Source organism: Heloderma suspectum, chromosome 1, assembly GCF_057233095.1.
Source record: "Heloderma suspectum isolate Gila_16-S chromosome 1, 16-S_ref, whole genome shotgun sequence".
NCBI lineage: Eukaryota > Metazoa > Chordata > Lepidosauria > Squamata > Helodermatidae > Heloderma > Heloderma suspectum.
In genome coordinates this window covers 381,970,636-381,985,158 of record NC_139458.1, presented here as the reverse complement: position 1 = coordinate 381,985,158, position 14,523 = coordinate 381,970,636, and the positions used below count along the sequence as shown (strand labels likewise).

Here is a 14,523-nt window from a genome sequence, read left to right as displayed (position 1 = left end):
GAAATAACTTGAAACACAAAAGCATGAGGGGAGGGTGTGCTTAGCCCTTTCCATGCCCACATTTCTTTGCTCCAGGTCACCTTTAAGCACCTTTTCGTCTGTGATTCAAAATGCGTGCTTACAATCAAGTCACCTGTTTTGAATCCTGCAGAGGGAAATGCCACTGGGGAGGTACTTGGGACAGGTCAAGGGTGAAGCATACATATACACTGCTGTTGCTTCATTTAGCGTTTTCCCCTCTCAAAGCTGCATTTCTTGAATGAATGAATGAATGAATGAGCACATATTTGCTTATAAAGGCATTGGCTTCTCCTCCTCACTATTATGTACTGGGTAAGCACTAAATGCATATGTCTTTAAATTCATTGGCATTTCATAATGAACAGTGCTTGCTTTCATCTTCAGCCCAGTAGGTCTAATTTGGAATCAGACCTCTTAGAATTTCTGGGATAGGTTATGGAATTGAGTCCCAGTCACCAAACTCTTCATGCACATGTTCATTTCAGCCTTCCTATACCAAAGCCTCTTTTATGGTTTCATATGAAAGAGCAATCTTGTGTGACTTGTACCACTAGAGACCAAAGCTGTAGTCTGCAGATCACTCGTTCCCATAAATTCCACTCACTGAAACTAAACTCTGATTTAAGTGATTTGTGCATTGCAGTCAGACATCATGTACAAGAGGATCTGTTGCAAGAGCAAGATGTGGAGGAATGCCTTGGTTAATTCATACTTCCATGGAATGCACAGAGCTGGTCCTACCATTAAGCAGGGTGAGGCAGTCCACTCCAGTAGCAGATTTGGTCGCAGTAGACATTAAAGGGCAGCAAATTGACAGTTATTACAGTTTATGATTACATTTATTGTTGTATTTCTGCCTCAGGCACCGAAATGTCTTGGCTTCTTTCTACTGATGTGCTATTTTGACATTGCAAGGCTCACATCCTGCAACATTTGGGACTAGGCCTATCTGTAATGTAATTGTTACCGGGCATCTCCTCTCACAACTGGTGACTATGAAGAGTAAAAGTGGTGGAGAATTACATATTTTGCTATTTGCTTTGCCATCTGTAACACCACTGGGCTGTTTGCCGCAGACTTAAGCTATATGTTCCCCTATGCCTGTATGATCAGCTGGTATTCACCATTGTTATGGACCAGGCTAACTAAGTGAGGTTTCTGTCAAGTAGAAACTGAAATCAGACCTTTTCATCCAGAAACCTGTAGCATTTAAATGCATCCCCCTGGGTTACTGTATCTGGTATCACAGCTGGTGCTCTTTTGTGTAGCAGCACTCTTCTAAAATGCCAGCTTTGGTCTTTAAAAGAGCCAGCAGCAGGCACACCTCACTCACACATTGATTCCTCACAATTTATTATGGGCCTTTCTTTTCCTCTTCTGATTAATAACAGTTGTGATAACGATACAATAACAAGACCAATAACAAGTTCATCCCCATATGGGAAAAATACCAAGGAGACTGTCAGTGCCTAAGCGTTTGTACTGTTCCTCTGTCACAGCAAGCTTTGATCTTTTGCAAGGAACTGGCAACCGACACCTGGGCACCGCTTTTCTGTGCCTCACAAGCAGGTGTTTCAAGGAAAAGCCAAATGCAAATCAGGTGGGGAGGAGGAAATGAAAACTGCCTATGAGATTCTAAATACCTGAAAAGGAAATTGCATGATTGCAATAACTGAATGAGAATAAAAGATGCCTGAATCACACCATTGGTGATGGGCTAAAGGAGAGCTCTTTGCACTTCCTGATATTTCTGGATTAAGGTTTAGAAACCGTATCTTCAACTCCTCTCCACCACCAGGCCATGAGAAATCAGTATCCCTATAATAATGTTCCAGATTATTGTGAGCGAATAAGCATGTCTGTCTACTTCCTCCTCCTGAACTGCTTTTCTGGTACAGGCAGGAGAGTCACCATCAGAAAGCTGAGAAGGAGGGGAAGGTCATGGACTGTGTTTGAGCTCCTTGCCTGTGAGCTTTTGCCTGGGAGAGAGCACCCTAATCCCCCCCGCCCCGGAACAACAGTGATGGAAAGGCTCTTTCAGTGCATACTAACAAGCCCTGTTCAGGTGTTCTGATTCCGAGCATACTAAACATAGATACAGGAGGTTCTCCTGGACATCGCAAGTACAGGGCAATGGAAATGTTCAAGGAGTGGGCGGGGCTACTTCATTCCCCTTCCTTACATGTTTAATATACTCAGAAACAGAATGCCTGAATAGGGCTACAGTTGTGACAGCATCAGCCAAAAGACCAGACTTCGCCCTCTGCTCTCTCCCCTGTTAATATGTTTGAAAACTCCAAACTCTAAATGGGAAGCTGGACTATGCTTCAGATTTCAAATGTACCCACTGTTTGATGGACATTTCACTGCCTTCTTTAGCCCTCCCAATAGAACCCCCATGATCTCCAGACACAATCAAGTAGGTGTTTCTTTTCACTGTGAGCCCTGGTCATTGTAAAGCTCTGTAAATAGTACTCAGAATGCAATTTTATCCAAATGTTTTAGGTAACCCCCTGCTACTTGGATGAATGAGACTGTACACTATTCAAAAAGCATAAATGATTCACCCCAATCAACAGAACAGCTGGGTCACTTTCCCCCAATTTACACACTTTTGAAAAATCTCCTCCTTACTTGTGCAGGTCAGTTTCTTCTTCCATAAAATAGAAGGAGCAATGAGATTAATCTGCTTCCCTGGGACATTTGCAAGCCTTAATTGCTGTTTGCAAGCTCCTCTCTGAACCTCCAGTGGAGGCAGTTGACATTTTGTTGACTCTTACTCCTTCCCTGTTTTGCTGTAGACCTGAAATGTTTTGTACAGTGTATGTGTTGGATTGATTTGCTTATTAGACAGGAGTTCAAAGCTGGCATCTTTTTGCTTTCTAGGTTTTGCTTCACCTCCCTCTCTACTTTGCCTTCTCCTTTTTCCTGCAGGCACTAGAGTTCATTTGCTGGATAATTTGCCCCACTACTGGCTGTGCAGCTGTGGTTTTGCTTGGAAGGTTCTAGCCAGAGTGAGCGGATGAGATCAGAACACAGGGTGGCTGGTTTTAGTACGTACTTGCTGGTACTTCCTTTCTAAATCAAGTACTATCTGTGATCTGGGCCTTGTAGAGCATGCTGACATGGCTTGTATAATGGGAAACTACATGGATCAAGGAGGAGATGCAAATCTATCCTAGATGTGTCCACCAGGGTATTAAGTGCAACATCAGCTTGGGGGGTGAGGAGGCAGAGTAGCTGTGGTCCATAAGATTCCATCTCCCTGGTCAAGGTGCTCTGTTCCACAGTTTACTAGTTTAGAGTGTTTCTACCTCATGTTGAGAATTCAAGACAGGATTGGGATTCTGTTATTGTACCATCCACCCCACTGTCTCCCTGCCTGAGCTGACAGAGGTAGTCCTCGAGCATTTCTACACCAGGCTAAAATCCCGCAACTTTACCAGGGTTTCTGCTTCTATTTTCTTTGCATGATTATGACAGGCTCCTTTAGACAGTGAGCACATGGTGTGGAACTGAAAACTTCCTTTCTTGGCAAAGCTCTATGTGTTCAATGAAACAGCACCATCTAGTGGCTGAATTATAGTGCTACACTAGCATTACACACTGGTGAAATTCTGCGTTGTTTTTTATTCCAGCTTATCTCCAATCTTTTTGAAAGTGGGATAAACATGGAAAAGCATGGGCGACGTCCTGGAGGTTGACGATGTCATGTAAAGGACCCACAAACTTCCATGAATGGCCGATCGCGAGCAAGCAATAAATCGCTCATGTAAAGAAGCCCTTGGAAGTAGCGTTGAAAACCCCAAGGCTTTTGGTCTTGGGGAACTTCAACTAGGGATGGTGTGAGAGTCTGAGGAGCAGGTGGAGTCTGACAGACACACACACCCCGCGTGACCACCCAGACCCTGCTCACTGCGCTGTGGGGGGCCTTTACCCCTGTAATGTCGAGTCATCGCCTCTTAAAGGCAGCTCTAGACACGACATTAGATTTATGGGAGAAACCAAGCCATGATTTTTGTGCACAATGGCAACTTGGTAAGATGTCAGATGGCCTTGCAGCACTTCCCAGGTGGTCACCGAGCCATCCCGTAGCTCCCGCAGCACAGCTCGCACAGGCGGGTGGCAACAGCAGCTCATCAGTCACCCAACAGGACCGGACGGAAATGAGTCCGTCCATCCCTAACTTCAACATACACTCCAAGGCCACCTTATCTGGAACAGCTCAGAATTTCATGGCTGCCATGACAATGATAAGCCTGTCTGAAATTACTGTATATCAAGGCCAATGTATATGGCAGGAGATATGCTAGATCTGGTGTTCTGTAGTGGACTGAGGGAAATTGATTGTGGGTGGGGGAAACCGACAATGACTCCATTGTCATGGATGCATCACTGTTTCATCAGGTTTAGCCTTTGTGGCCAGAGGCTGCTGGATCTAGACGGTTTCCTGATGTCTCTGAGGGAGTTTCCTGCGGCTTTGGCCAGCAATCCTGCTGAAGCTTTGGTCTCTACCTGGAATGAAATGACAGGCTATCAATACAATTGCTCCAACACGTTCTTGGCTGAATGGTTAAGCCATGTTGGCTCCTTGGTATTCTGAAGAGTCAAGGGCAATGGAACGATTGGGACAAGAATGCAAATGGCAAATAAGATCAAACACAGGCTAAAGTCTGTTTTGGAGCCTACTCCTTGGTGGTGATGGTGGCAAAGAGAACTTATTTCACCACCATTAATGTGTCTGCACAATGTAGACCATAAACATTCTTCCAAGTGGTGAGAGGCCTTCTTCATGTGGGACTAGGTATGGAACCCCTGGAGGCCACTGTGACCAATTTGCTTTACATTTTGCAGATAAAATCACTCACAACTTAGATGCTGCTGTTATCACAGAGCAGTGGAGGCTGGTGTGTCCGATGTCAGAGAGGTGGTGAATCCACTCCGGGTTTCAGTCATAACCAGTCAAAACTCTAAAGGAGCTATCCAAGTCTGAAGCTGTCTCCACTGCCACACAGTCAGAGATGGATGCAGCCAGGACACCATTTAGTCATACTTTTCAACTTGTACAGCCTGAGGATGTGGACAAGCTGCTTGGAGGGCTCAGGCCTACCACTTGCTCATCTGCTTTGTAACATCTTCTTGCTTTGTAGAAGGATTTCTACAAATTTCCTCTACATTTCTGGAATGGTCTGCATTAGCATTTACTCAGGGTTGTAGTACAACAGGGTTGTTGATTTAACCAGTAGCTGACCAGAAGTGTCTGCACTGAAAACATCTGAGAATCAGTGGTCACGTTCACACATAATGACAAATCGGGATTCCTGGTTTCTTGCTGGCTTACAATCCAGGTTTATTTAGGAGCAACAAATCAAATCTATCCCTTCCTGGCTTGTTTCACTTGCTCGTGCAAAGGGTGGAGCAAATGGACTGTGTGCATGAGCACACTGCTTGTTTACAGTAAACCAGAAAAAGCCAAGAATTCTGGTTTATTGTTATGTGCAAACACGGCACTGAAGTTACCGCTAGAATGGTATTAGCACAGGGTATATCTCCACAGGTCAGAGTACACTGATTTCATGAGGGACAATTGTTTCGGCTAAAACACAGCAAAGCTAGCCCTGCAACCAGTCACTGTGGTAGCCATGCTGTAGCTGAGTCCATCTGAGCTTGTGTCATCCCGTGCCTTTCCTTCCACTGGCCTATTTTTCAGCTGATTATTCCTTGCATAATTGACCAAATATACACTTATGTAGTTGCATTGCTCCAGTATGGTGGGAGTGCCCGAGCGCATATTTTCTGTGAGTTTAAAATATGCTTTAAAAGGTCAATTTGTGAGAGTGGCAAATGAGCAATCCTCCTCCATGGGGACAGGCAACAACATTTTTAGCATGAGACAGTTTCTCTGCTGTGTGATGGTGTGTCTTTTTTCAATTTGGTAACAATGGGGTAGTGGGGGGAGGAGATGGTCAATGCTAGCCCTGTAAAACTAATACTATATCCTTCATTTTGCAAATCCGCACTCCCACTTTGGCAGGAGCATGGCAAGAGCAGGACAAAACATGCAAATTTTTAAATAGGAACATGACATGGGACAATCCCACGCTAGCATCAATTCTCTGACCATACAGACATGACCTACATTAGTGCCATGCCCACATCTGACTGTAGCACAGATGAGGGCATGGCATTGTGCAATTCATGCAGGTCAAGTGTGCAGCAGACTTATGGCTTTGCACTATTCATAGATAAAGCTAATCTCTCTCTCTCTCTCCCCCTCTCTCTTTCCCTCTCTCTGCCTCTCTCATTAATGCTATGACCTGTGAATATGTCTAGACAATAAACGTCATTTCTTAGCCAAGTTATATAGATTTCATTCTTTTTTACACCAGTCTTTGTGGCTTAGCCACCCAGAGCAGAGGCATTCATCATCTTTATTACACACCTCTGAACTTCTTCTCCTTTATCTCTGGCTTTCTGACAGCAAAGCATCCAGAACCACATGCGATATCCCAGATGGATTCCTTCCAGAACTGTAGATAGTGGGATGCTTCCTTCCTCTGTAGTACAACACATTTTGAGAAGAAGAGCAATTTCATATGAAACATTTTCTATATGATTATTGGCCCAGCTGTCAAAGTTTTCTGCTTGTAGTTCTCCATTGCTTCATATACCTAAAGCCACCTAATAGGCAAGGATACAGCACACATGAGTTTGAGTTAAGCTTCCCTTTTTCTAGCATTAAGTTTGATTTCCAGACACTAATTAAAGAAAGTCACTGGTGGTGTTTTGCAAGTGGATGTTTTAACTTCAAGAGCCATCATATTTCTCAAAAGAGTTACATATATGTTGCTCCAAGCCAGTGGGCATCTGGTTTACTGAATTCTGGCTTGAGTGCTTAAGGCTGAAATCCTATACGTACATAACTGGAAGTAAGTCCCATTGAGCTCAGTAGGCCTTTCTTCTGAGTAGACACCTGTAAAATTGTTCCATAAGTCAAGCAGAAATCATCTAAAGCGCCTGGTTCTTAGCATGGTTGAGACTTTTAAGACAAGGTGAAAGCGGGGCGGGGGATGTCTATCAGTAGGTGCAAGAAAGGGAGAAAATCCACAGGTGTGAAAAATAACAGATGTATTAAACTTTGCAAAATGAAGATATTTATATATTAGTCAGTAAGTAGTTAATAAGTGCTCATAATCCTATTCTGTCTCTTTAAGATATACAAAATGTTCACAAGATATCATGTTAATAGTAATAAAATATTTTAAATGTACCACTTGTAATAACACAGAAAAAGGTAGCAACTTTTCCCTCTCAAAAATGTGATATTAAGTTAAGTATCCTTTTCTTAGGACTGGGGAAGAAAATGTTTTTCTAATATCCAGAGATAACAATTTTTTACTTCAAATATATGCTTGTAAGCATCCTCTTTTAAATTATAAAGTTGCCTCCTCAAATCTTTGTAAGCCAATCATTGGCCAGTTCATATATCACATGTACATGATCTACAGATCATTCTTTTCTGTTTTCTCTCAACTGTAAATATGAAGCATTAGTTTTTAAAATAAGACAGCTTAAGTAAGATCCGCAAACAGTCTGCCTTTATGAAATCCCCAGGACTCATGGATTATCTATGATGATGATGATGTCATTACATCAAAAGTAGGCAATCAGAAATGCCAGACACACTCACTTAACCCTTCAGATCCCTCAGATATTAAAGGTGACTAAGTGGCAAATAGTTTTACTTTGTTTCTTTAATATTTAACGAGGGAGAACAACTATTTGCCCCTGTGAGAGAAGGGCAAGAAGCAATACCTTCAAGTTGTAGTGGAGTGGATTTAGATCAGATAGTGCATGGAGAATGCAATGAGTTCTTATGTTACAGGTCCCACCAGAGTTAGTCAAAAGCTGTTTCCACTGATGATGTGTCAGCCTGATTGTGTGGAGAGTCTGTAGATATGTTTGTTTGTTTGAGATTTCTAATTTATTGGATTCTGTGCCTACTCTGACATGTAGAATACAGTTCAAACTACTCTGTCCTCTATAAATTACATCTAGGAATAACTGCATGCCGTCGATTATCAGTCCAATCAGGTTTCTCTTATGCCTGCTATATCTATTCCCATTCTATTTCATTGGTTTTCACACTTCCAGCATTAGCATATAAAACCTGTATTTTGTGTCCCCTTAAAATATCTTGTATGTGATTCCTCCACCACCACCCGTAACATTTTGGTCTTATTGACTGGGTCTCCATTTGCATGTCCTCATTTTAAGGACATAGGACATCGTCCCTAAGGATGACTCTTTCCCAAACAGATGCTGCTTAGCAGCCTGTCAGCTTTACCCCAGAAGTCAGTTTATGAGTATCTGTCTAATCATTGTTTAGAAATCTCCTTGTGAGAGATTAGATTAGATGACTCTTAATGTTGCCCTTATTCTGAGTCTGTTAATTAGTCTGTGCTCATGTTGCATGTGGTTGAATTACTTAAAGTCATACTGCAGAGACTTGTATAACCATCAGGGCAGGATGTTTTTAAAATATGCCCTTGGAAATTCGTGCAGCGGTGATTGTAGATGCCAAAGATACTGGTTTGGATCCTCTCCACTTGGGTTTGGATCTTCTCCACTCCCCTCAGTTCCAAAGAGCTGCTTATCACCAATCATGATTCCAGCTGTTTCTTGGCAGATCCCTGCTTCATGAAGGATCCTCACTGTTTTTGTCTAGCCCAGGGGTGCAGAAAGACCCATCTGGTGCCCCCACCCCCACCCCAAGTACCCCAGAGGGGAAAAAAACACAGAAAAAAGGAAAATGCTCTAGAAATGAGCTCTGTGGTTCCTGCCATAGAAGCCCTGGAGCATCCTAGGAAGCAGTGCTTGAAGGCTACTGCCTGCTCCCTATGGCACTCTAGGAAGGAATATGGTTTCGATGGCAGGAACCATACAGCCTGCTCCTAGATCCCTAGAGGGTGGATTAGAGGAGGGAGAAGGGCTAGGAACCAGGTTTCCTGGATGGCTGGGTGATTTGAGAACCGAGGTTCCAGGGAGGAATGTCGGTGTTATCTGATCAAAGCAGGTACCAGACCTCTGAAACACTCTTGGGCAGGAGTTTGATTTGAGTGAGTGGTGCGTGTGTATGAGTGAGTGGTGTGTGTGTTTGTGAGGGAGTTGTATATTTTGTGTGCAAGTTTTATGTGAATGTGCGTGTGCGTGCACATACGTGTGTGGGCCCTGCCACCCCAGCAGGGACCCGGTGCAGCCCTCAGGGCCAAAAAGGTTGTCCACCCCAATCAAGTCATAGGTCTCCAACCCTCTGACATAAAGGGTGAGCACAAATACAGGAAGCAGCATGATTTTGAACTGAAGAAAGCTATCCTTTTGAGTTAGTCACAGATCCCCTGAGTGTACAAAGGCCTTAATTCATAAAATAACCTTTAAATAAATATATAGAAAAGAATGGGGAGGGGGAATTTGTTTTGGTTTTGGTGCTGCAATCAGTGCACATGTATGTCAAATTATACAGTGGCCTGTGAAAGGTGTTCAAATAGAGTGTTATGACATATAACAGTCCAGTCTAGTGCAGTCACATCACTATATTTATTTATGTCTTTGTTTGTTTGCTTGCTTGCTTTTTTAAAAGTTTTTTTTAAAGAATTTCTTTCAGTTATGTTCCCAAGGTGGTATACAAAAAGAATTAAAAACAATTAAAATGTAAATACAAAAGCTATACTAAGCTAAAGATCACAAAAATATAAAAGCTGCATAAAATAGCCAGCAGGATTAATATTGCATCAATAAAGCTCAGGAAAATAAAAGGTATTTGCCTGGCACCAAAAGGACAATAAGGTTGTGCAAGATAAACCTCTTTGGGGAAAATGTTCCATCACTGGAGTGCCACTGTCAAGGCAGCCATCTCTTCGGCCACCCAGCCATCCCCACCACCCCCAGCCCAGGTAGCAGGAGCTGGGAACAGGTGGCCTTCAATTTAAGATCTTAATGTACAACTAGGTGCATATGGAGACAGGCAGTCCTTCAAGTATGATGCCATGCCATCACACATTTCTTTGCTGTGAAGTTAGACCAATGGTCAAACTTGGGATAAGGCAACTTCCTACATTCCTAACCACCCCAGCAGGAAAAAGTTAAATATAAATGCAGATAACAGCTGGATAAAGGGTATCATAGCAATAGCAGACATCAAATATTTGGAAAGGGATTTTGGTTTAGGCCCACCTCCTACTATGACATTCTCTTTTGGTAGATTAATGTCTTTCTTGACTGGTAAAATTAAATGCTGCAGTACTAGGATGTGGAGCTTATAAGAGAGCCAAGAGCAAAGAAAAGACAGTACCCAGCTACAAGATGATGATGATAAGGAATCTGCTTGCTGTGCTCTGTTGCTGTCTGCCTTTTCAAAGTAGAGGCTCTGTGGATAATGCCTTGTCAAGGAAATTTTTTTACTTTTTAGCTGATAGAGACAGCAATTGGTTCCAGTGTGGATTGATTTAAATCAGTGATTTAAATCACCAACCAGAAACTTGTGGTTTAAAGCATTAATTTTAATCAAGTTTTCCATTGAAGAAAAAGTCAGCCTATCCGTAATGCAGAGCAGAGTGACTGAAGTAGTCTGATGGCCTTCAGTAGTCTTTTTACCCAGTGTCACAGAGCCAAGGGCTCCCCTGTTATGGTATGGCATCTTCTTCCTCTCAGTCACAGTTCCTCGGTGACCAGAACTGGACTGCATTCTTTGATTTGAACCCTGACATCTCAATCCACAGAGAAATGTTGCCATCACCATAGTATAGGTAGATAGTACCTACCACACACACGCACCATTAGGTAGGGAACACCTGGGAACACCAAAGAGCAGTAACCTAGGACTGATGTGAGCCTAAGCATATGTCTTCATTTCCCGACTCACTTCCACACTTTTTAGTCAGTAGAATTTCTCAATAACGTCAGACCAAAGGTCAGGGTGATTGTGGTTTTTTACACAAAAGTTCTAAATTGACCCAACCAGAACCCAAATAAGAGACATTTATTTAAGGCAAGTCAGAAACCACATAAAAAGCAAGCATTTAGAGGGGGAAAGAAAAATAGTTTTCTAATTTAAAACATTGTGCCTGTAATAAACGTTAGACTTATTATTTATTACATTTTTATCCTGCCTTTCCTCCAGGGAATGTAGAGTCCATCTTTCTCCCACCTCCCCTTTATCCTCACAATAACTCTGTAAGGTAGGTTAGGCTGAGAGATTTTGACTGGCCCAGGGTCATCCAGTGAGCAACATCGCCTGAGTGAAATCTGTACCAAATTGGGTCTCCCCAATGTCCATCAATCTAACCACTACACCACACTTAAGTCGCCAAACAGCAATTGCAAATCCATTTTCCAAACAGGCTTACTTAATTACATAGCAAGATCTGCCTCCAGCTACAGTCACATGGATCACTTAGGCAGTAGATTCAGTACCTGGCAATTTGGGTTTGTTGACTTTATCCAGCTCATGTGACTTTGGGCCAGTCATAACATATTTGCACTGGTGACCCTGTGAGAAATAATTAGCCATTCATATCAGAAGACCAGTAGGTGAAGACATGGTACACAATGTCCCTTTCTCCTTGTGGCAGGCATGTCAAACAAGGGTCGTGCCAATACAACTTTTACTGGATTTAATGGGTCATTAGCTGCCAGGACAGGGACATAACAGTTGCCGCTTCATTCAAGGGAAGGAGTTGTACGAAGAAGGATAATTGAATCTGAATTCCTATTTCTATTGCCTCTATCCAGTATGTAGATCAGGGATGGGAAACCTCCGGCACTTGGGCCTAACACAAAAGTAGAAAGTGGGATGCAACAGATAGTTGTGGTTTGGTTTGGGCTGCAATTTTGTTCACAGGCAAGTCAAGGAAATAATACATAATGTAATATCTAATAGAACATTTCCTAAATCTACGTTAAATCTATAGTGAAATCAGATTGACAGGCAAATAAGTGGGAGGAGATTCTGAGGGGAAACACTTCACAGGGTGGGAAATTTCTTCGGAGTTGCTGTCTTTCCTTCTTACTTGCCATAAAAAAGGTGGGTAGATTTTTTAATAGCTCATGTTCATACACACTTATTTCAGTGGAAGGACCAATGTGCAAGATCTAGTACGGATGCAAATGTAGATTGACCCCTAAGAGAAAGGAAGAGGTTGCTGTAGAGAAGTAGTGTGACTCCAGTGTCTGGTGCCACTCTCTTACAGGCTCCTTAAATCTCTTGGTTCACGTGAAGAATAAACAGCCCACTCAAGCCTTGTCACTCAAAGGGGATAGAGGAAATACCTGGCAACAAGCACATGTACCTATCAACCCTGCCGGACCTTTCCAGGTAAGCAGATACTTGGGGGCCTAGAAGACAAATGTCACTTCACATAGGTGTCTGGCATGGATTAGCAAGGCCAATGGAAAAAATTAGCCCCAAAGCCTGTTCTCTCCTAGGACTGTGGCTGTGGAAAACAAGTCAAAGCGCTCATGAGAACTTATTAACGTGCAGGCTATTTCTCTCCTGAATGGCTAGATATTGTTGTTGTTTGCGCACCAGGTTACTACTTGCAACATTTGCTCAAGAGCAATAGACCTGTTGGCCTCCTGTTAGAGACTAGCTTGTGAGACATGCCTACATTCCCCCAGCTGTGGTTCTTTATGGTGGTACTGAAGCTTGTGTACACTAATATATGGCTTGAGCAGTTGCTTGTGACAGCTATCATGTACCTGCTGCCTTGTTGTTGATGAATGGATGTGACTGTGGCTGGAAGTAGATATTATAGGAGATATGTGACTGCTGCCAAAAGCATCAGCCATGCAGTGTGGTGTGGTGGCTAAAGTGTTGGGCTGTGACCAGGGAGACCTGGGTTCAGATTCCCACTCAATTGTAAGCTTGCTGGGTGATGTCTCAGCACGTTGTTAGTATAGTGGTAAGTATCCCTGCCTGTCACATGGGAGATGAGGGTTCAGTTCCCTGACAGGGAGGTATGCACTTCAGGGAACAGCCATAGTTCAGTGGTTGAGCATATGCTTTGCACGAGAAACATCCCAGCTTCGATCCCTGGCATCTCCAGATAGGGCCGGGAAAGACTCTGGTCTGAATCCCTGGAGAGATATTGGCAGTGCACTGAGCTAGATGGATCAATGGTCTGGCTCAGTATAAGGCAGCTTCCTCCCTCCTCCTCCTCCTTCTCCTCCTGCTATAGTAATACCAAACATATAAGTGGGACCTGCAACCAACTGTTGCAGTACTGAGTGCTCCTGTTCAGGGTTCCAGTCAGCCATGCCTTTTACCAGGATGGTGCCACACTCAGAGAATGTTTGCTGTTAGTATATATGAGGATGTGATGTCACTGAGCTGCAAGTTTCCGTAAACCCACAAACAGCAGCCAGGTGAGGCAGCAAAACAGACAGTACACTGTGTCATGTTATACAGTTCTATGACTAAACATTATCAGGGGAGAAATGAGGAGAAAACCCAGGGCCACTACTTTCATAGATAACCATGTTTCCCATAATGTCTCATTCCAGCATTGGGACCATCCATGGGAGCAGAAGGTACCTTGTAAGCTTTGAACCAGGCACATTAGTGTTGTTGTTGTTTATAATGGATCCATATTAGTAAGGTCACTCATTTGCTGTAAATGCCATAGCTAGAGACAGGATGTTTTGTTGCACCCAATAGCATTTCCTTGGGGTGATTTGGTAAATGTATGTGGCCAAGGTCTAAAATTTTCTGTGTATTTTTAAATTTTGATTTCATATCAAAAGCTTGCAACCTGGACTATGGAATTCCCCAGTACAGAGGGAGCTGCAGCTTCCAGCTCTCCCATTCTGTGATTCTTTGCGCTACAGTGATTCTACATTGCAGACTTAAGCTGTTCTAGCAGTCATTTTTTTGTCCTCAAGGAATTCTGGGAACTGTAATTCAGGGGTTGGGGCTAAGGACATAACAAAAATGTTTTGCAGCATCTATGGCAAGCCGTGGTTCCCTGGAATGTTTTGGAGGTAGCTGTAACTGTTGAACAGGGATAAAACTGATATAAATGTGAAGTGTAGTGTCTGAGAGTGTACAAAGCTGGACACATTTCTTATTTTGCCCATTTCCTTTTGTGTACTACAAAACCCACAGGTGCATGTTCCTGGAGAATTTATTGTGAATTTTATGCCCAGCATCTCATTGTCTTTGTTTGCTGAATGATTCCCTATGAATGCATGGATGTGGCATGGCTGTGTGCATTTGCTTTGTTTTTACTTCGCTCTGAAGTGCATAGCATGCTTTTGGGTGCCATAAAACAATAATCTAGTTACTTGTGAGTGTGCTGTTCATTGCTTGTAGCTCAGTTATTGCTGTGCGCTTAATGACAACAAGGATGGGCAACTAATTTGTTATCACTCAGTTGCTTATGAGCCTGCTCCAGCATATATTGATTTGACTCACAGGCTAGGCATGGTTTTCATTTCTGTAGTAAT

The 14,523-nt window shown here is 43.0% G+C and overlaps 1 protein-coding gene across 1 annotated transcript in view; it reads left to right on the top strand.

The window, feature by feature from the left end:
* The window catches only part of MDGA1 (MAM domain containing glycosylphosphatidylinositol anchor 1), a 386,593-nt gene that overhangs the window by 363,422 nt on the left and 8,648 nt on the right, over positions 1-14,523 (top strand). The window contains exon 15 of the mRNA XM_084832471.1: positions 12,270-12,394. Within this exon, the coding sequence (XP_084688597.1) occupies positions 12,270-12,394 (125 nt within the window). The remainder of the gene's footprint in view (positions 1-12,269; positions 12,395-14,523) is intronic.